Below are 20,839 nucleotides of genomic sequence, written 5' to 3'. Positions count from 1 at the left end.
ATGAGGGGAAAAAAAGAGTCAAAATAATAATGTTTTTTTTTTTAAGTCAAAATAATGAGGTAAAAAAAAAAAGGCAAAATGATGTTGTTGTTGTTTTAAAAAGTCAAATAAATGAGGTAAAAAAAAAGTCAAAAAAATAATGAGGTGAAAAAAAATCATAATTATGAGGGGGAAAAAAGTCATAATAATGAGGTAAAAAAAAAAAAGTCAAAATGAGGTAAAAAAAAATCATAAGGTAAAAAAAAAAAAAAAAAAAAATTAAGTCATAATAAATTGAATGATGAGATTAATGACGTCGTAATTATGAGATTACCAAGTCTTAATTATGAGATAAAAAGTTGAAATCATGATATTTAGTTTGAAATTATGACATAAAGTTCAAAATTATGAGATAAAAACTTGAAATTATGAGATAAAGTCAATTTTATGAAATCCTTTTAAGGGTGAGTTTGTTTAGTACTATCCTATATGAATCTGCTAGCAAAGTTAGCTTTTTGATACGAGGTATAACCATGTTTTAGTATGTCTGAATTTACCCACAACCCAATTCTCTATCATATTAAACAACAGCTTAAGCAAACACTTAGAGTAAAGCTATTGCTTTGTCTTTGGTAATATATCTTCCTGTCTACAATTGCATAAAAACAACTTTTTATCTCATAATTTCAACTTTTAATCTATATATTTATACAATTTTTATTTCAGAATTATGACTGTCTCCTATAAATATGACTTTTGTATCTCATAATTTTAACATGTTATCTAATATTTGCGTTTTTTTTCTTATTTACACAAATTTATTATCTTATAATTCCAATTTTATTATTTTTATTTTTTCTAAACAGGCCGAAATGGGCTTCTATAACTACATCCTTCACTCTGATAGATTAATCATTTAAGCAGACATATAGGTGGCTGACGACAGGTCTAACGTTGAATTTCAGCCCTTTGCACAGATAACTGATGCTTTTTGTTAATAAGTTGTAGCCATGTTTTACCTGGGTCTGCCTGACATTAAAGAACCAGTGTGCCTGTGTTTCTGTCTGTACACAAAGAACCAACATCCCATCTCAGCTGTGATGTTCCAGCTGTTAAATGCAACTTTATTAATTAGAAACAATAAAAAAAATATCTGAAAGTGGTGGAAAGCATTGGTATAATGCCTGATCTCAGTGGTGAAAAGCTGAAATGGTTGAAACCGTTTGTGTTAAGACAAAGCAGATATTTACCATCCACAGTGATGAAGAGCCATGATGATGATGATGATGATCTCTGGGGATAGTTAGAAACAGTCTGCACAGTTAGGAACACGCTTCGACATTCATAGAGCAAGGTGTGTTTTTCAAGTTTACACCGACAGGAGGAACAACGTCTCTGTGGGTCTCTCCTGTTTTGGAAGTTTTCTGCAAGGCTTTCCAAAACCCAACCGGTTAAAGCTGTACCTGTTCAAGGATGATACGCAAGACTCTAGTTTTCAGCTCCTGTCTGCAGCATCATTCACAAATGAAAGTTTTTTGCTTACATGTTTCTCTCGACTTTAAATGCTTTTGGAATCAAAAGAAAATCACCAAAACTGACGAAATAAACAGAATTAGATTTTACACAAACAAAGAAGTTAACTGAGGGAATTATTTCCAGAACCATCTCTGAATACAACACTGTCAGGATGTTTTTATTCACCGAAAAAAAAGGAAATTCAAATGAAGTTGAATCGTTACATGGAATATGAGGACACACTGGTGACACCTACTTCTCGGTACCAGTCCTCCACTTGGAAAATAAAAAAGTTGCATCACCGTTTCTCGTAAATGCGGGAAGAGTGGGTCCGTGTCCTGCTGGGGTTTGACTTTGTTGTGCGTTAGTACGTGATTGTACAATCTTGAGGATACTTCTCGTGTGTGCGCTCTACACATTCTGCTTGTGAAAATAAATATACAGTTTTACATGAAAGTTAATGGGCATCTACAAATGACCAAAAGGGTCCCTTATGCACTTGGAAGAAAACTAATCTAATAGAAATTAAAGAAGCCTCTAGATCCCAGAGGTCTACTTCACATTACTTTACCTGAGCGACTACACCAACCCATCAATTTCTGCAGTTACTCCAAAAGGAACACAAGCGTTTTGTTGCCGTATTACAATGCACAATACCAACCAGAGAGTCTACAGTTTTACCCAAACACCAAGAAGTCAACAGCAGACCTGGATCTGCTCATGCTTTGCTCTGCATCCATTTCCACCTATTGCACGACTGCAAAAACCACGCCTCCAACTGAATGTGCAGATGTAAAAGTGGCGCTGAGGAAGCCACGCCCCCTCACGAGTCTGATTCTAACTAAGAGAGGATGAGTTGAGAACTGCACTAGAGATTATACCTTTCAACAAATATGATATCAAAGATAACTGGCTAGAGAGCCTGACGCTGGTTTTTCATATTGCCAAATCATATCAGCATCTCCTCAAAGAACAACCAAAGGCTCAAAGAAAACTAGACGTCCATGTTTGTCCCCAAACTCAAACTGTTCAGTCTGTTTGAGAGCAAAGGGCATCGCTGCTCTCCTCCCACCAGAAAAAAAAAAGAAAACCTCAAACACTAGAACCAATCCCTGACCAGAGGGGCAGGAGTGAGTCTGTTTTTCCTCATGTGTCAGGTCTGTCTCTGCCCGTCTCTGAGGAGCGTCAGGTTTCAGTCACTCAGTGACGTCCCAGATTTCAGACAGCAGCGGAGGAAGCTTCTTGTCCTGGAGGCGAAGGGCGAAAACCTGCTCAGAGTGGACGCTACTTAGTGTACGGAGGCTCACCAGCTTCATCAGCATACGGGGGAACATCAAGTGATCCTGAGGAAACCAGTGAAACGACATTTTTATTTGGGTTCTCAGAGCAGAGTGTGTTTCAGTCACATCCGCAACATTTATTTAACATCGATGTTATCCTCTACATGCTAGCTCTGGACCAGGGGTCTGCATCCTTTACTTTACCAAGTCTACTTTATCTTCACAGTAGAAACTTTATCGTATATGAAGTTCTATACAAAGTTAAAATCTAGTAAACAAATATTGAAAGAAGAAGTTATTTGGAAATTCCTTAAATAGTACACGAAAAGTCTTTAATTTTTTCTCTGATAAATTTGCAAAAATTAAAAAAATTGCAAAATTTTCATAGAAATTGTAAAATCTAAAAAATTTTTTTACACACATAAAAAAATACATTTCAAATTTGCAATTTTTCTTTACATAAAAAAAAATGGTACTATTAAAAAAAAGTTTTGGAATTCCAAAGCTTTCACAAAAATTCAGAATTTTGCTAATTTTCATTTTTAAATTTCAAAAGTTTATTAGAATGTTAAATAATTCAAAAATCTATAAAACTCGCAAATGACCTAATTTAACTTAGATCTAAAAAAAAAAAGTTTTAAGACACAAAAAAAAATTGAATTTGCAAACTTTTTAAAATTTCAAAATTTTGGTAAAATTTTAAAAAATAAAGTTTTGAATGTCATTACGTCCACAAAATTTCAGAATGTCTCCAGTTTTATTTGAAATTTCAAAAGTTTATTAGAAGGTCAATTAATCTAGAAACTTTAAAAAATCCAAAAATGTCATAAAAATTATGAAATTTGAAAAAAAAAAACACAAATTAAAAAAGAAATTCATATTTTGAATTTTTTAAATTTTTTGAAATGTATAAAATTTTGGTTAAATAAGAAAAAACAAAAGTTTTGGAATGTCAAAACTTTATTCTTTATAAAATTTCAAAAGTTAATTAGAAAGTCAAACAAGTTACAAACTTCAAAAGTTTACCTTTTTTTCACAAATTTGAAAAAATGTCAACATTTTAGAAAGAATAGTAGAATGTGATAACATATGTTAACAATATTGCTTAACTTGTCTTTTTTTGTTTGCTTATTCCTTGTCACAAATCAATCCTGCATATTAAAGCCATAGGGAGCCACTGAAATGGAAACAAAGCGCTGCAGGTTGCAGACCCCTGGTCTAGACTAAAAGGCTAAGAGTTTATCATAATAAATATCTGCAGAATGTACCAATGAATCATTCTGGCCTCCTTTAGAAAACATATTACAGTATCTTCAAGTAGCCTCCTCCTCCTCTATCACACACCTGCTCCTGCAGCTCGTTCCCTGCACCTGTTTAACCTCACAGCCACCGTCAGTCTGACAAACAGGTCTGAACTCGGCCCTGACCTAATGTGCTTGTTGTGATGACGGCAGCCAGGTTGTGCTGACCTTCTGTTGGTCACAGGAAGACTTGTTATGAGAGCAGCTCTGAACTTACATTTGGTCTTTTTATCATGATGTAGGAGCGCAGAGCATCCACGTAGGGCTGCTGCAACCTCTCCACCAGGTCGTGATCCTGAACATTTGGACGATCTGAACAAAGACAAAACAAAAGATGCCTGTTAGCTCTCTGTATGTGCGACGTCGTCTGGTTTTATGGAGGTCATGCCTTTAGAAAACACAAATTAACTGAGCTCAAGAAGAGAAAATGAATGATTGGTGGATAATTTCTTTTTTTTAATCATACTTCTTGGTCATCTTACACTAGGGAACCTTCCAGATTTGAAATAATACAGTATCGATGCTCAACACCTGGCGATCGGTACTTAGCAATCCTGATACCTTATCTTTTCAAAGTGAATACTTTTGGTAATTAGGTGTGTGTTTGTGTGGTAATAAATATTAATTTGTTAAATCTTACGTTTTTTTAATGTCATGTGGCTCTTTGTTACAAAGATTTTTGGTAAAATAAAAAAAATAAAAGTTTTTGCTAATTTTCTTTTTTAAATTTCAAAAGTTTATTAGAATGTCAATTTAAAAATTAAAAAGAAAAATCAAAAAAATTCATAAATATTGTAAAATCTTATTTCTTTTGTTTTTACACAAATAAAAAAGGAAATTTAGAATTTGGATAATTTTTTTGAAATTTAAAAAATTTGTTAAAATCAAAAACAAAACAAACTGAAATGTGATAACTTCAACAAAATTTCAAAATGTCTCTAATTTTCTATTTAAAATTTTGAAAGTTTAATAGAATGTCAAACAATTTTAAAAATTTAAAAAATGCCAAAAATTTCTTAAAAAGATATTGTTTAATGTAAAAAAAAAAATTACACAAATAAAAAAGGAAATTTCAAATTTGCAATTTTTTTTAATTTAAATAATTTGGTAAAATGTATTATTATTATTTTTTAATGTGATAACTTCCACAAAATTTTGCTAATTTTCTATTTGAAAATTTTAAAGTTTATTAGAATGTCAAGAAATTTAAAAATGTAAAAAAAAAATCCCCCAAATTTCACAAAAATTGTCAAATCTAAAAAATATTTTTTTACACAAATAAAAAAGGAAATGTCAAATTTGCAATTTTGTTTTAATTTAAAATTTTGGTAATTTTTTTTTTATTTGAAATGTGATAACTTCCACAAAATTTCAAAATGTCTCTAATTTTCTATTTGAAATTTTAAAAGTTTATTAGAATGTCAAACATATTAGAAATGTAAAAAATTTGTAAAAAAAAAATCATAAAAATTGTGAAATTAAAAAAAAAAAAAACTTTTCAATGCTGTGTTCATGTCCTGGAAAATCACCTACTCTTCAACTCTCTCATAGTCACCAGGATGTGTTCAGGAACCAAAACATGGCACCGTTTGATTCTATAGGGACTGGTACTCAGTTGGTCAGTACCTATAAAGGTATCTACTTCAGTTCCCATCCCTATCTCAACCCTGTTTCCACCAAGCCATCCGGTTTGGATCAGTACAGATTGGTATGGGTTGGATTGGATCTACTGACCACACATGTTCTCACTCTTTGAGCTCAGTTTAAACGAGGAGTCACAGGCGGCTCTTTAGGAAATGACCTCTGACCTGCAGAAAAGATGTTGATGGCGATGAGCAGAGCGTATTCAGCCTCGTCCAGATGCAGGTCATTCATTCCTTTTGAGAACTCAAAAATGGGGTTAATGAACTCGATCTGAAGTCCTGAGGGGGTGAGAGTTCAGAGACAGACGGGGAACAAGACGTCACTTTAAAGAAGGAAACGTGGTGCAATAACACGGCATGCTTTAGGTTACTCAACTGAGGATACATCATTTTAGTCAGAGTGGAGGAAAAGGAAAGTCTTTATATAAAAGTTACACAACGTGTGTGACCTTTTGTTGTGGCTGTACGCAGAATTTGAAGAGTAATTTCGTAATTTATCCTCATGACAGTGGGAACAAAAACAGCATTTACAGCTTTAGGGAAACAAACTTGTCTCTGTTGTTTTTATACGAGACATGAACCTTGATTTCATGTTTCCACTCAGAAAGAGAAGAGTTTGTGCACCTGCTTTGGCGAAATCCTCCTTGTTGTAACTGAAATCCTTCAGAAAAGTGATGCTATCAATAGCAGGGTTGTACCGCCGAGATGTCTCCAGCAGCATAATCTGAGGAGGATAAGGAGGAACAAAAAGTTGAGACCAAACTAACACAGTGAAGTTTCCAGCTCACTTGAAACTCATTAAAAGTTGCTGTGAAACCAATCATGGACGGTAACAAAGCCGCTCTTTCAGAGTAAAACAAACTTTTCCAGCTGAAGCTACAAGAAACAGAGTCTCATGATGAACCGCGACAAACCTCAATGGTAGACGTCTTCAGCAGAGCGATCTGGTCCTCCCTTGTGAGCTCCAGGAAACCAGGAAGCTGTTTTGCAAAATCCACAATCTCCTGGACTGACATAATCGCCAGCTCTGTGAAGTGGGCGAAGCGCTGCTGACGCACTTCACGGTTCTGCAGGTCCTGGCTCTGGGGCCACGGCTGTTTCAGGGAAAATGAAGTAACTTATCAGTGAACGGTGGAGGAACAGAGAGAGCAGCTGAAATGTAACGTCCACTAACCGTGACTTTTGGTCGGTCAAGGAAAGACCTCTTGTTGCATTGCTTCTGCATGGCCACCAGCTTCTCGATCATCTCCTGCTGCTGGGGATCCAGCGCAGCCACTTCCTGCAGAGGGGTGGGGGTGACCACTGTGGACGTGCGGGCCGTTTCCTCCTCATGCTGCTTCTTCATCTTCTTCAGTCGGATCTGCTCCTCAGAGAGCACGCCTACAGGGTCAAAGAGGGACAACGAAAGTTCAACTCCTGACTTCAAACATGCTCCCACCCTCCCTGCAAACCCACACGCTGGAGAATCCAGCTGATCTGAAGTCTCTGTGTCTCACAGACACTCACACTGCTCCAGCATGCCTGCCTCCCGACATTTGCGCAGGCGGCACTGCTGGCACTTGCGGCGCATGTACATGTCCATTTCGCAGCGTCCGTTGTTCTTGCAGGAGTACTGGGCGCTTTTGATGACGCTGCGTCGAAAGAAGCCCTTACAGCCTTCACAGCTCAGCACGTTGTAGTGGAAACCAGAGGCCTTGTCGCCGCACACGCTGCACACCTCGTTACCCAGCATCTTTGGCGCAGGCCCCTTCTTCCTCTTCACCGGCTGACCATCTACACACATCAGAGGAAAGACAACAACACTCAACTCAAGGCAGGAAGTTATTTACAGAGAGTGTTTCACGTCTGCTGAAGGCGACTGAAGACTTCAAGGCCTCCTGTCCAAACAGAGCCGAGTTAGACACAGCATTGTATGCAAAACATGCAGGATCAACAATGCAAATTCATGGAGTCAACCACATCCTGTCTGACGTCTAGACGGTCTGCAAACTCAAGGAGAAACGTTTAAGCTTAAGTGTAAATGGCAGGAGGGATTATTTCTGCTTTTTTAAAAAGGTAACAGAGACACACGTCAGCTCCACAGGTCATGTTCAACAACTCTTCAAAAAAATACTGAAATGCTTTTATTTTGAAAGGCACGGTCAGCACAGTTTCTGTACCGTGACTTTGGAAGACCAGTAGAGCTGCTAGTGAATATTGTTTTCTACTTCAGCTGAAATATAAAAATAAAAAGAAGAAAAAAGAAAAAAAATTAAAAAGAAAGAAAAAAGGAAAAAAAGGAAAAAAGAAGGACAAATGGAGAAAAAGAAAGAAAAAAGGAAAAAAAAAAGAAAGAAAAAAGGAAAAGGGGAAAAAAAAGAAGAAGAAAAGAAAAAGAAATAGAAAAAAATGAAAAAAAAGAGAAAAAGAGAAAAAAAGGGAAAAAGGAAAAAAATGAAAAAGAAAAAAGGGAAAAAAAGGAAAAAAAAAGAAAAAAGAAAGAAAAAAGGGAAAAAGGAAAAGAGAAAAAAAGGAAAAAAGAAGGAATAATAGAAAAGAGAAAGAAAAAAAGGGAAAAAAAAGAAGAAAAGAAAAATAAAAAGAAAAAAAGAAAAAAGAAGAAGAAGAAAAGAAAAATAAAAAGAAAGAAAGAAAAAAAGGAAAAAAGAAAGAAAAAAAGAGAAAAGAGATAAAAAGGGGGGAAAAGGCAAAAAAGAAAGAAATAAGAGAAAAAAAAGAATAAAAAGAATAAATTCATCATTTACAATTAAGATTCAGGAAAAGTTGTTTGTGGTGTATGTTTACACCAACAGCTGTGACGTAGAAGGGTCCACACATGAGGAAACACGCCTGAGGTAGAAAAATGATGAGTGGATACTGGAGACGCTAGTTCCTGGAAGTTGTCAAACAAGCTGCATTAAGCACACACGGAGAGTTGCAGAGACATGTCAGGGACACACACACACTGCTGTGATGGACATTATTCAAGTCTCTTTGATTCTGAAACTTGTCTCTTTGTATCAAACATAGTTTCATTCTTTTCTGATTATTAAAAACATTTAGTTGTCTTTTCTTGACTGTTTAAACTTTGTATTTGTAGTGGGTAATTACTTTGTACGGCTCATTTTTTGGTCATGGACTCCAAACTTTTTGTGTCTTCAGTGATATTTTTACTACTTTTCTCCTGTGTTTGTCTTGAGGTCCTACATGTAACCATGGCTGCATTGTTTACATGTGAACTCAGCTGTTAGCAGCCTGGAGCATGTCAATGCTAACTGGTGCTAGGCCGGATGTTTCCCCACAAGGTAAGGAGAAGGAGGTGAGGACGACGTGCTGGTTCTCAGGTGTGAGCTAAGAAGTGACGACATGGACCTGTCCTTCCATCCATCGTTATTGGGAACATAAGATCTATCTCCAATAAGATGGACAAGCTAGCTGTGCTAACCCAGCAACAGAGGGAGTACCAGAGGGCAGAGTAGCATCATGCTATTCACAGACATGACTAACGCGGCTAACACCGGACTGAACAGACTGCTGAAGAAGCTCAGTCCTGGACCCTGTGGAGGTGGAGGCTGGCTGACTGGACAATGAAGGACAAGCTGTCAGCATCTATTTTCTTATGGAGCTTTTTACACTTTCTATACACTTTCTTACTTTGTTTTCTTGATTGCTGCTGTTACTCCTCCTGAATTCACCCTCTGGGATAAATACAGTATTTTCTTTTCTATTCACTTCTTTTCAATTTTTTTTTCTCTATTAGGGACTGAAGGTGGAAATATTTTTTGCCCTTTCTGTAACTTTGTCGTCTCATATTTGTCTCCTGTTTTAGGTTAAATTTGAGTTGCACTTCTCACATGTTCCCTGTGAACAGAGGTTATATTTACTTACTAAGTCAGTAGTGAAATTGGCTAAATTTGCTCTGGTTGTGGGTATTGTTAGGATTGTCTCAGGGAGAGCATCATCCAAGCTTTAAGTAGGATGTAAATTTGTTATTATTTTCTTTGTAAGTTATTGCAATAAACAATTACGCAGTTTGTTTTGCACAAGAAATGTGATAAGAGTATGCACCATAATACTGTAGGCTACATTCAATACAGGAGAAAGTTGACTATCTCTGCTATTAGGTGTAAATTCAATATCATGTATCCCTAGTTTATTTTCTCACCTATGCTGGCAGACGTGTCACCTGCAGCTGGATCCAACTTGATGTCGCCGGGTTCGACCAGCAGAGGGCTGCTCATCTCGCTCAGCGCAGGGCCGTTGTGAGGGGGGACAGGGAAGTCATCCGGCTGGGAGAGGTCAGCCAGCGACAGCAGGCCTTCGTGCTTCATTGTGCTGCTTCTATTGCTCTCCTCAACCATGCAGTCCAGCTGCAGCTCAGAGGCCCCATCAAACACCTTACTCTCATCTGACGGAGGAGACGCAAACATATTTTCACAGGTGTCCAAACAAACAGGGACATTTATCCAACAATGGATTCAACACTTCTACTCTGAAAGCATCAAACTGGATGGACACTGAAGCAGCTTCTCTTACCATGACCAACATCTGGGATATCAGTCACAGACAGCGTGGACATCTTCTGCACAGCAGCTTGTCATTACGAAATCAACGAGTACCTGCAAGGTGAAAAAAAATGAAAAACCAAAAATTACCCTCCAAGAGAAACGGAAAACTCTCTGAAAGAAAAACCAACGGTTGAACCCTCTTTCCAGGAAACTGTAGCTCTATGAGACCATCTTTGGATAAAAAAGGGTCAGACTGCAGTCAATCGATTTGAAACAAGAGTCAGAAAATAGAAGACTCATTAATGAGCGTAAAGTTTTCAGAGAAGAATCCTGGTCTACTCTTCAGATTGGGTAAGACACTTCAGAAGTTAAAACCTCCTTTCTTCTCCACATTTAACGCACAGTTTGCATGTATGCAATATTTGTATTCACTCCACAATGGTGCGACTGTTGCACGGTAAAGAGATACGTCTGTGACCTCGGGCGCGTCAGGAAAACACATTCACAGGCGTGGAGTGATTAAGTGTAATAAACAGGGCAGGCAGTCAAAGCAGCTACACTGCCTGGAGTAATCTTCTGAGGGCTGTACAGATACAAAAAGCAGGGTGTGCTTCAGCTACATACATGTGGAAATCAAACTGATGTCCTTCAGCAGCTCAGCGCAGTGTTGATATCAGCACAGATCCTGCCGCACAGGCGTGCACGGGGCCAGGCCAGCGGGCAGGAAAAGCAGAAGTGAAAGTTTGTCATGTGCCTCATATGGACGCGTTTCAGGAAACTGATTCAGCAGACGCACATGCATGATTTCTGGCTATTTTTAACTGGCAGGCACGAGGGAACACCCAGTTCGACAATATGGGATTCTGTCCACTAAACAAAACTCAGATAGGTCATAAAAATAACTAAATTTATCCAGCACTGGCTACCCCAGCTAGCTGTCTAGCAGAAAAAGACTGATATGATTTTCAGAGCCGATATCAATATCGATAATTAGTAGTAAAGGAAGCCGATAACCCATATTTGGGAGTCGATTTTCATTTGCAGTAAAAGTGAAAATATTGGCATCAAAATTTAAGGTGTTTAAGCATATGTTTATTAAACAGCTCCCAGGCTCAGCAGCTGTCTTATTATGTTAAATAAAACACTCAAAAAATAAATAACTCCCTAAAGTTTTCTACAGTAAGTCAAGTTTTCCAAAAAATGCCTTTGTGTGTCACCAATCAGATGGTGCTGTGGGTGGGACGAAGCTAAGATGTTTTTTATTCATTTATTTTTTGCAAAAAAGGGGGGATTAAGTATCCATGACAGGTTCAGGTACTTTACTTTTTAACAAATTCTACTATTCTATAATTCTGTCCTGTATATTGGTTTTGGCATGAAGACAACCAAAGAGCTCTTCTTTCCAGAAATATTGTATTTAAAAAAAAATAAATAAATAAAAAATCTAAATGCATAAAAACTAAATACATTTGTTAATATTATTTCATTATATCATTATAAATAATAACAACAATGATAATAACAAAAATAATAGTAAAATAATAATAATAATAATATCAAAAAATAAAATAAAATAAAACACCTCGTCAGCTGGCGTATAAATAACATGTTAATGTCTTTGAAAACAAACTCAAAACCTACCTTTTTAGTCGAGCTTTTACCTGAATTACCTTTTAGTGTTTTATTCATTTTAAGTACAGACCACTTTTTATTATTTTATCTTGTCTTATTTTTTATCTTTTCTTTTTAAAATATTTTCTAATTTCCTTATTTTTTTCTCTTGTTTTCCTGTTTAATTCCTCATTTATTTATCATTATATATATATATATATATATATATATATATATATATATATATATATATATATATATATATATATATATATATATATATATATATTAACTTAATTTCAAGTATTTTTTATTCTTAATTTATATAAATAATTTTCTTATTTTATTTTATGATATATTTTATTTTATAATTTTTACCTAACCTCCAGTGTTTTCTCATTTTCAAACCTTTAAGACGGCGTTTACTCAGTACGTACTGGGTACAGCAGTGTGCTTTATTATTGTCTTTTATCTATGTTGCTTTTTATCAACACTGTGTATGGGTTGCTGTGTGGGTGGGTTTTGGTTATAATTCCTTTATTTACTTCATTTGTCTGTTTGTAAAGCACTTTGTGCTACATTTTATTTGTATGAAAAGTGCTATATAAATAAATTTTGACTGATTGATTGATTGAACTGGCTTAGTTTTTTTTCCCTCTTCCTTTGCTGAGTGAAGATCGGATATTTAGTAAACAATGTCTTTAACATGTTGACATTCACAGCTGGGAGTAGACTCAGTCAACAAGCACAGAGGTAAAAGGTAAATTTTCCAAGAATTAAGCTCATTTTTGGAATAAAAGACAAGGGAAATGCTTTCTTTAAGCAGTTTCCTGATTTTACCTCATGTTTTACATCTACAGGCAAAAAATGTATCATCAGTGTTTTACCCTCCTTGATTATCTGAATCAAATCTTTTAAAATAAATCAATATCTTAATGCTATCTTAATCTATTGAGTTGTATTGCTGCCCTTCATTTTTCTGGACCATGATTTAACATTTGTTGATGTCTTAGTGTTTATTACAGGTTCCAACCAGGAGCCTGAAACAGGTTTGAGATGACATTAAAGGACAATTACAACCAATCACATTTATATTGGCTCATATATCTGGACTGTGGCAAAATTAGTAAGCTAACACTGTGTAGACTTTCGTGTCCTGTTCAGCGTCCTTTCCTCTGCAAATAAAGGTAAAAAAAAAAACCCAGAATAAAAAAAAATACTTTCTTTTTTTTTTTTTTTTTTAAATAACATGCTTCTGTGTTTTAGCCACAGAAAGTTATCATGCAACCCTTGTGGTGTTCATTTTTTAACATAAAAACACCAGATTTGTCCCTCAAATGATTAACCACCCCTCTATATTCTGTCAACCTTTGGAAATGAGAAGTGAAGAGAGACTCAGATAAAAGTTCAGTACACATTAAAAACTCTGTTTGGTGTGAACAGAAGTCATTCTCCTCACTCCTCTGATAAGCTTTTTGAATAACAAGTGAAGAGGTTATTGCTGCAGCCGCTCTTGATAAAAGCTTTCACTCAGGAGGTAATAATGAAGTCGATATGCAGGCTTTCATTTAATAATGACTCATCAGACTCTAAAATTAGACAACTACAGCTGAGCCTTAAGGCAAATTTGCCAAAAAATACTAAAAATTTGATGTGCTTTTAGAGAAATACTTGATATTTTCTTATTCTAGCAGCTGAAGCGTTTCCACCTGTTATGGCTAAATCAAATTTCCAGGCACAACTTCCCAGCAGGAAGTCTTGTTTTGAGTCAGATTACCCAGCAGCAGTAGTTTTGTGACAGACGTGATGTTGGACTGACCTTACCTCTGGAGTTGATGTCTTATCTATCGCCTCCTCATCATGCTGGTGTGCGTCCACAGCCTCAGTCTGTCGATCGATGCCCCTGCGCTGATGGAGGACTTTCTCGCCTTGATGTTTCCTGAAGATGCTGGAACCCCCTGAGGCTAATTGGGCAGAAGTCTAATGACTTGATTTCTTGAAGAGAGTGGGTAGGAAAGAAGACGAGTCCCTTCCTACAAAGCCCGATGGGAGACAGGAGGGAAAACAGAAAGGGGAGGAGGGAGGGTGACAGAGAACACCAGAGGTTACTATTGGTCATGTGTGAGACTCTTGAAATCCACACAGACTTCCCCGGCCTTTCCTCTCCGACTGTCTGAGCTGACAATTTTTACCCAGAAAGCTGTTTCTCTCTGACACCTGATGACTGGCTCTGTCAAAATATAACCTGAATCACAGCTCACTGCTTGAAATCAGTCTGTAAGGTCTGAGTAAAGGAAAGAAAGACGACTAAAATATATTTGTCTAATAAATGAGTCAATAAACCGACCAAAACTAACTTAATGAGTGTAAAAGCTGCTCTTATATTCACATGTAGCAGTGTGAAGTGTTATGTCATCAGCACAGCCGTCTAGACTTCTCCAGTTTTTGATCTAACACGCTCTACAGTCCGTCCAACGGCTATCAAAGGTATCAAACTTTATTGGGTGAATCTTGATTCTGCGGTTGTAAAACTGGTTTACTCTGCCTGTGACCTCATGTCATCCCTGCTGCTATCTCCCTGTCCAAGTCCAATGTCCCCCCGGCGTCTTATCAGCCAGTCACCTTTGTCCACTCGATGTTTTCATAGACCGCTGGAAATTAAAAAGCTGCAACAGAGTCAACACATTTCTACAAATCCAAAGCTTTGATTACGTGTATCAGCGTGTATCAGCACAGCTCAACGTTGACACTGACATGATCTATACACAACAAACAGGAGCTCCAATAATCAAACACAATGAAAGTGGTCAGGAAACGATAACCCCGCACTCTGCTTACAAACTATTCAGACCATAGACTGTATATAGAGTGGACAGCGTGGCTCCGCCATTTATTATGCACAAAAACACTGCTGTAGGGGTAATTTCTGCCCTAAACCTGGTGATAGGACCCAACTTGTTCCATCCCAGAGTATCACTTTAAGGTATTTTTTTAAATAAACTGAAGGGTAAAATAAAACAGTTTAACTCTCAACTCTCTGGTTCATTCAAGTCATCTGAAAAGGACCTGACACATTTGCTGTGGTGTCAAACTGCAGTAATGTAGTGCAAACTACTGGAAAAGGAGGACCTACTCAATGCAAGATTATTTTGTCTTGAGTATCAGCTGCCTTGGTGAGTACCAATACCATGAAATAAGGCTGGTATTTGCTCGATACCGATACCAGTACTTGCCCATCCCTACTAATGATTGATATTTTTTTACATTGTAGGCCCAAATCCTAGAGGTGTCCCATATTGATATTGGATATCGGTCCGATATCAGCAAAAAAACAAGTATTGGTATCGTATCCGAATGCATCTGAAATCTCTAATATAAGCAGTTTCTGTTACCCATTAGTAAATAATAAATGGGTCAGTTTTTCCTCATACCTACTGTTGCTGACTACTGTTCTTTATTTGAATAATATCACTGAATCAAGCCTTTTCTAACATGACAAACATACTACAAAATAAGTAATCAAAGTATGCATGTTTAATGCTGATATCGTATTGGATCAATATCGGTATCAGCCAATACTCAATGCTGCAGTATCGGTGTCGGATCGGAAGTGAAAATGTAATGTCAGGACATCCCTACCAAATTCCCCTCATGTTTTGTCATGTGAGATGACAACTGAAGTATTCATAATCAGCACAAGCATTGGGATGCTGACCTGTAAAGATGACTGAATGTTGGTGGTCCTAGCTCTGCTATAGTTAGCCACACTGGCAAATCAATTTGACATTTTTAACAGGAGTGTGATCTCATGTTTTACATAGATCAGGGGTCTTCAACCTGCGGCTCTGGAGTCTCATGTGGCTCTTTGACTCCTTTGCAGTGGCTCCCCCTATAGCTTAAAAAAATACTACTGATAGAGATTTTTTTTAATTGTTTTTCTTACAGAGGGTATTAATGATAACGACACAGACACTAAACAAAATCACAGTTTAGCATTTTGTTGTACTAAATATGTATCACCTCCTTGCAATAAGGCCTTTACATTTTTTGTGATTAGTTTTTTTTTTAATTCTTGAATTTTTTTTTAATTTCAAATTTTTACATTTTTACAAATTCAGAAAAAGGGGGGAGATTTTGCAAATTTTTGAAGTTTATATTCAAACCCCAATTTTAACTTATTTTGCAATTTTTAGAATTTTTTGACAATCTTTTTGAAAATTTAGCAAAATTTTGAAAATTGCATAATTTAGGTTCAGCAAACATTTTGAAATTTCAAGTTTTTTGCATGTTTTTTGCACATTCTTTGATTTAATTTTTCAATTTTTTTTAAAATCTTGTTTCGATAATTATTCACTAGATTTTTTTCTTTGTTTTAAATTTTATCCACTTTTTTTGTCTTTATTGTGAACATGAAGTGGCAAAATGGCTGTTCTGAAAGTAAAGGTTGCAAATCCCTGACAAAGACAGTGCTCAGTTCAGACTTTATGCTTGACTTTACAGTCGGCTTCTTGGGGGTCAAAGTGTAAGAAAGTGGTCAAACAAATTCCCAAGTTGAAAAGACAAAACCAAAACAAAATTAGTCACTCTGAAATATTCCCTGAGCTGCCCGGGCTTGTAGCTGTTAGCCGTGCTGTCTCATAGTAAGAAAGTGCCTGGTTCAAATTACATGCCTATGGTATCACTTTTGCAAAGAATAAACCATATTTTGTCATTTATAGCATAAAAATAATAAAATGAAGTGTTACTCCTTTTTTTGGGTGGACAGGAAGTCCCCGAGGGCTTTGAGCTGAACTGAGGCTGATGTTGGCTGGGCTTGTCAATTTCTCTGCTTGTTTCTGATCAGGATTTCTTCTGGGTCACACTCTGAATGAGGATGTTTAAAATACACAACACCCCCCAGTCTTTGTCAGCAAAAATATCAACATGTTATAAAACAGTCATGAGACAGCTGTGCTAATGACAGTGACACCCAATGAAGCCAAGCTGCTGGGGTGGGAAACATCTTTTTTTAGAGTCTCAGAGTGCCAAAGGATGTAAGTCCCACCAATCGAGCAAAAATATCTTCCATTATCAGCAACAAATCAGTGAAAAAAGAAAAGAGTCAGTGTTTTCCAGAGTCACTGGGGCCACAATGAATGAAATTTCCCACCAACACCCTGATGGAAGAAGAAGAAGTAGCACCTCAAGGTCTCAGGGACCCACCCAAATGTTTTTCACTTCTGCTCAGGTTAAGATTGGGTGGGGCTGAATTGGGGATTAAGTCAGGTCACAAACAATAACAGAAATGTAGATGTTACTCATCCTGAACTGACAACAGGCGCAGCATGTGTCAGGCGTGCTCACAACCTGACAGAGGAACAATCAGGTTTATGTGTAGGGCTGGGTACAGAACTTTGGTTCTCTTATGGCACCGACCAAATGCTTCGGTAGTACTGAGTATCAAAACATGCCTCGTCTTTCGATGCTAAGTTTCAGTACCTGAGGGGTTAATCACATGATCAAGCTCTGATAATGCACCAGTGATTTGTTCTAACGTTACATTTTTTTGTGGAAAAAAGTGACCAACGACAAATCTAGTCACACTGGCCATCCGTACCGTGCCCTAACACTTTTCAACCCTAACGTCCAGTTTGTTAGGCCTGCGTGACTGCAAGCTCGCCGTGCTCAGTCTCAATTCACCCCTCTGCTTTAGCACACTCCAGAGAGGTGAGTTTTTTAGCGTGTTACACTTCATGGACGAGCACAAGCAGCACGTATGATCCATGACGTATGCTGCAGCCTCAAAGGAGGTCTGCAAGAAAACAAATCATGCAAACACTCGTCTCTTTGGGCCATTTCAGCCGGTCCCAACCCCGGATAAAGAAGGAGGATTATTTTGACATTAAAGGGGACATATCATGCTTGTTTCTCCTTTTCACTATGCCAGACTAGGATGCCTGTAAAGCATTTCTGCCCTCAGTACAAGTCATTTAGTTCCTTTATTGCCCCACAATAGCGTTCTCAATATCCTCATTTTAGGCCATTCTGAAGATCTCGTTGAAACGCTCCGTTTGGAGAATGACCTCCAGTAACCTCGCAACGTCACAGCCATTTGTACTCTGATTGGTCAGTTCTATCAGAGGGGCAGAGGGGGTAGAGCCAGGGGGCGGTTTTTGCAGCATGGCAGTATTTACAGAATCGCCACATTGGATGGGGCAGACCGAGCGAGTTTGCTGTTTGCCAAAACTTCACTGTAAGGCATTGATAGCACTAATAAAATGGCAGAGTGTAGGATACGTCCTTTTGTATTGGACCCCGAGTCAGACCCGGACGGTTCTGCAGCTCAGGAAGAAGAAAATCCACCTGGACACAGATCATCTCAGGACGCTTCAGTGTGGTGAGTCAAACCGGTACTGTAACATGTAGAGTTTATACGTGGAAATATAGTCAGACTTCACCAATAAACTATTTCTATAACAGGGCTCCATCCTGCTCCTTCACTTTTCTCTGTCTGTTTTATCCATCATGCTGAAAGTGTAGTCTAAAGATCCCCTCTACCGTCAGTTTCTCACTATGTTATTATCACGGCATTATTGTGGTCCAGGTTCACAGTGCATGTCAGAACAAGCATGCAAATATCACAGTCTCATAAGTATTACCACGTCTGCAAAAACTACAGTGTTTTAACTGCTAATTCACCATGTAAAGCCGAGCTGCTCAGCAGACCAGAGTCCCTGCATCCAGCACTCAGTCAGTCGGCTCTTGGTGGGTGTATCCCTCAGTGGCGGTTGTGTGACTAACTGACATCACAGAGGAGGAGCTGCTTTATCAGATTACTCCAATAAAAAGAAAGGATCCTCGTGTCGTCACGAAGGTCCAAATCTTGCGGCCAAATGTCAATGACCTATTTTCAGAGGCATCTAATCTCGTTCTAGGATATCAGAAAAAATACAATATCTCATTTTTTAAAATTCAGGGGGTGAAAGGTCTTGTTTTCAAATTTATTATATTATATGTAAGTATTAGATCAGGGATCAGCATGATATGTCCCCTTTAAAAAAAATAATCAGAAGACAGGTCATTTACTGTTATAAACACATTTAAGGTGCAGTCATTAAATTCTGACCTGTCACACTAGGTCACACTAGCCGAAACATTGCATAAATAAAATAAAATTGACGTTATACAATTTTTACCAAAAAAGTTCAGTTCAGGGACTGGTATCAAAGTGAAGGTATCAAACATGTCTGAATGATACCCAGCCCTATTTATGTGTGGAACCATCAGTGTGGGAAAACATAGGATGCTTGGGTTTTACTTATTATTTTTACTTATTTTAGTATCACATTTGCTCTGCAATGAAAAGGCTGCAACAACACAGCAACAGAACGGTAGAGAGAAGAACTGACTGTGTTGGACTGAAGATGATCAAATGCCTCAATGTGGCCCAACAAAGACACCCATATTGGGGACAAAGATATATTTACTGTAATCAGAAGCATACAAAAGGGATATCAAAGATATGTGACCTGTGCTTCGATGGAGGATCCAATGACAGACTACGAGAGAGTGCCTGAAGATTATATGGCAGGGAGATCTAGGGTGTGATGTTTGAATACCGTGGGGTCTATGACAGAGAGGAAAATTCACTCTGAACTCACACAAGTTTCATTTTTACTCCTGTGCTACACAATAGTGCTTCATATTGGAAATATAAAACAGAAACTGATGCAACATGGGAAAGTAATCTTGTTTGTAAAAAAGTGTTAGAATACATAGGGAAGTGCATAGGTCTAAACATGACTATATGACCAAGATGCCTGCTTGGAAACCTGCCAGAATTGCTCAATAGTTCAACACATGACTGCTGTACTATACATGAGAGATGTCTGATTAATCCACGGACTGTGGAAAGCACACAAACAGTAAGATAGATATAATTTCACATGAGAAAAATGTTAGATTAAATGATGCTGGGATCGAGATGAAGATGAAAACTTAGGGAGGTCTTGGGTCACTCACTTAAGCTCATAAAGTTGCAGGGACTCAATGAGGATTTGGTTGAATTGGTGATGTTAGACTGTTCAGAATGTGCAAATTTATTTAAAGCCATTGAATATTTTGTAGGTCAGTGAGTTTGAGGATGATAGTGCTTGAAAATAACTAAGAACTTAACAAGAAGGAAAAGGAACTTTTGTAGGCGTTTGAGAACCACAGCTCGCTCACAAATAGCTTCAGTGGTTAGTTAGCATGTTGTCAATGACACGGGTAGCAGTGTTTCGCAATAGTGTTATGTAAACATAGCAAGGAAAAACTTAAGTAGCCTTTGTTAGTTCAAATTTTGCTTCTTGTTTTTGACCAGATACCTACTACTGACATTAGCTAAGTAAGTAAGTTATTCAACCTGCCTTACGGCTATTGAAAACATGTAGCTAGCCACAACTTTGACGAGTTAACATCACTTTTGGCTGACATTATATGAATGTGGTGTTCCTTTATCCACCAGCACTTAAAACATTGTTCGTCAGAAAGCGTAAACAAAAGGATGTAGGTGCTTTGTCGTTGATCTAAACAAGGCCAATATCTTTCACGTTAGCTTAACACCCCCGCACTCGACAAAAACTCCTCTTCAACAACTTTAACTGAGCCTTATGAGGCAACGTCACACCACAAACATGACAAAAGACGAGGAAAAGAAGCTTCACTTGCCTTAATCTCCAAGACTGTGGGACAATTTGCGAGTTAGGAGAAGCTACTCCGTCTGTTTGTGGACGTTGACAGCGGCTTTGACATCCGAAGCTAGCATGTTAGCTCGCTGGTTAGCGGAGTTCTATCATGTGATCAGCGGCTCGCGCAGGCAGCAGGCGGCTCGCGCAGCAGGAGACAGATTTCATCAGGCAACAAGAGTCCGTTCGTGCCCTGAGTTCCGTCTGACAGGCACCTGGCGAGAAATACACAGGAAAATAGTTCCTCTGTATTTGATGTTCGTAATAATGTCATATTTTTACGGAAGCGTATTGCATTCACTTGAAGAAAAAAAAAAA

The 20,839-nt window shown here is 37.6% G+C and overlaps 1 protein-coding gene across 2 annotated transcripts; it reads right to left on the bottom strand.

The window, feature by feature from the left end:
• Positions 1-1,077: 1,077 nt before the first annotated feature.
• nr1h3 (nuclear receptor subfamily 1, group H, member 3) lies at positions 1,078-20,681 on the bottom strand. Of its 2 annotated transcripts, none has more exons than XM_074667082.1 (11): positions 20,501-20,681; positions 13,636-13,845; positions 10,234-10,316; positions 9,863-10,105; positions 7,225-7,491; positions 6,893-7,098; positions 6,633-6,812; positions 6,343-6,442; positions 5,884-5,997; positions 4,293-4,387; positions 1,078-2,837 (listed from the first exon to the last, which is right to left on the bottom strand). In XM_074667082.1, exons 3-11 carry the CDS (start codon positions 10,274-10,276, stop codon positions 2,691-2,693), a joined length of 1,395 nt encoding a protein of 464 aa, XP_074523183.1. In that variant the 5' UTR covers positions 10,277-10,316; positions 13,636-13,845; positions 20,501-20,681; the 3' UTR covers positions 1,078-2,690. The 2 variants fall into 2 exon arrangements, with proteins under 2 accessions (XP_074523183.1, XP_074523182.1); XM_074667081.1 differs by having other exon boundaries at positions 13,641-13,845.
• Positions 20,682-20,839: the final 158 nt, after the last annotated feature.

Source organism: Halichoeres trimaculatus, unplaced genomic scaffold (assembly GCF_033239565.1).
Source record: "Halichoeres trimaculatus isolate MK-OKI-2021-1 unplaced genomic scaffold, fHalTri1.1 fHalTri1_scaffold_3, whole genome shotgun sequence".
NCBI classification, from domain to species: domain Eukaryota; kingdom Metazoa; phylum Chordata; class Actinopteri; order Labriformes; family Labridae; genus Halichoeres; species Halichoeres trimaculatus.
Note: the sequence above shows the minus strand (reverse complement) of the source record. Positions and strands in the feature narration are given on the sequence as shown.

Excerpts from the sequence above, each read along its gene's own strand:
- nr1h3 (XM_074667082.1), bottom strand. The coding sequence starts at position 10,276 with ATGTCCACGCTGTCTGTGACTGATATCCCAGATGTTGGTCATG. Across the intron at positions 7,099-7,224 it reads GGCAGGCATGCTGGAGCAGT|GCGTGCTCTCTGAGGAGCAG; the intron begins GTGAGTGTCTGT and ends TTGACCCTGTAG. Across the intron at positions 6,813-6,892 it reads TTGACCGACCAAAAGTCACG|CCGTGGCCCCAGAGCCAGGA; the intron begins GTTAGTGGACGT and ends TCCCTGAAACAG.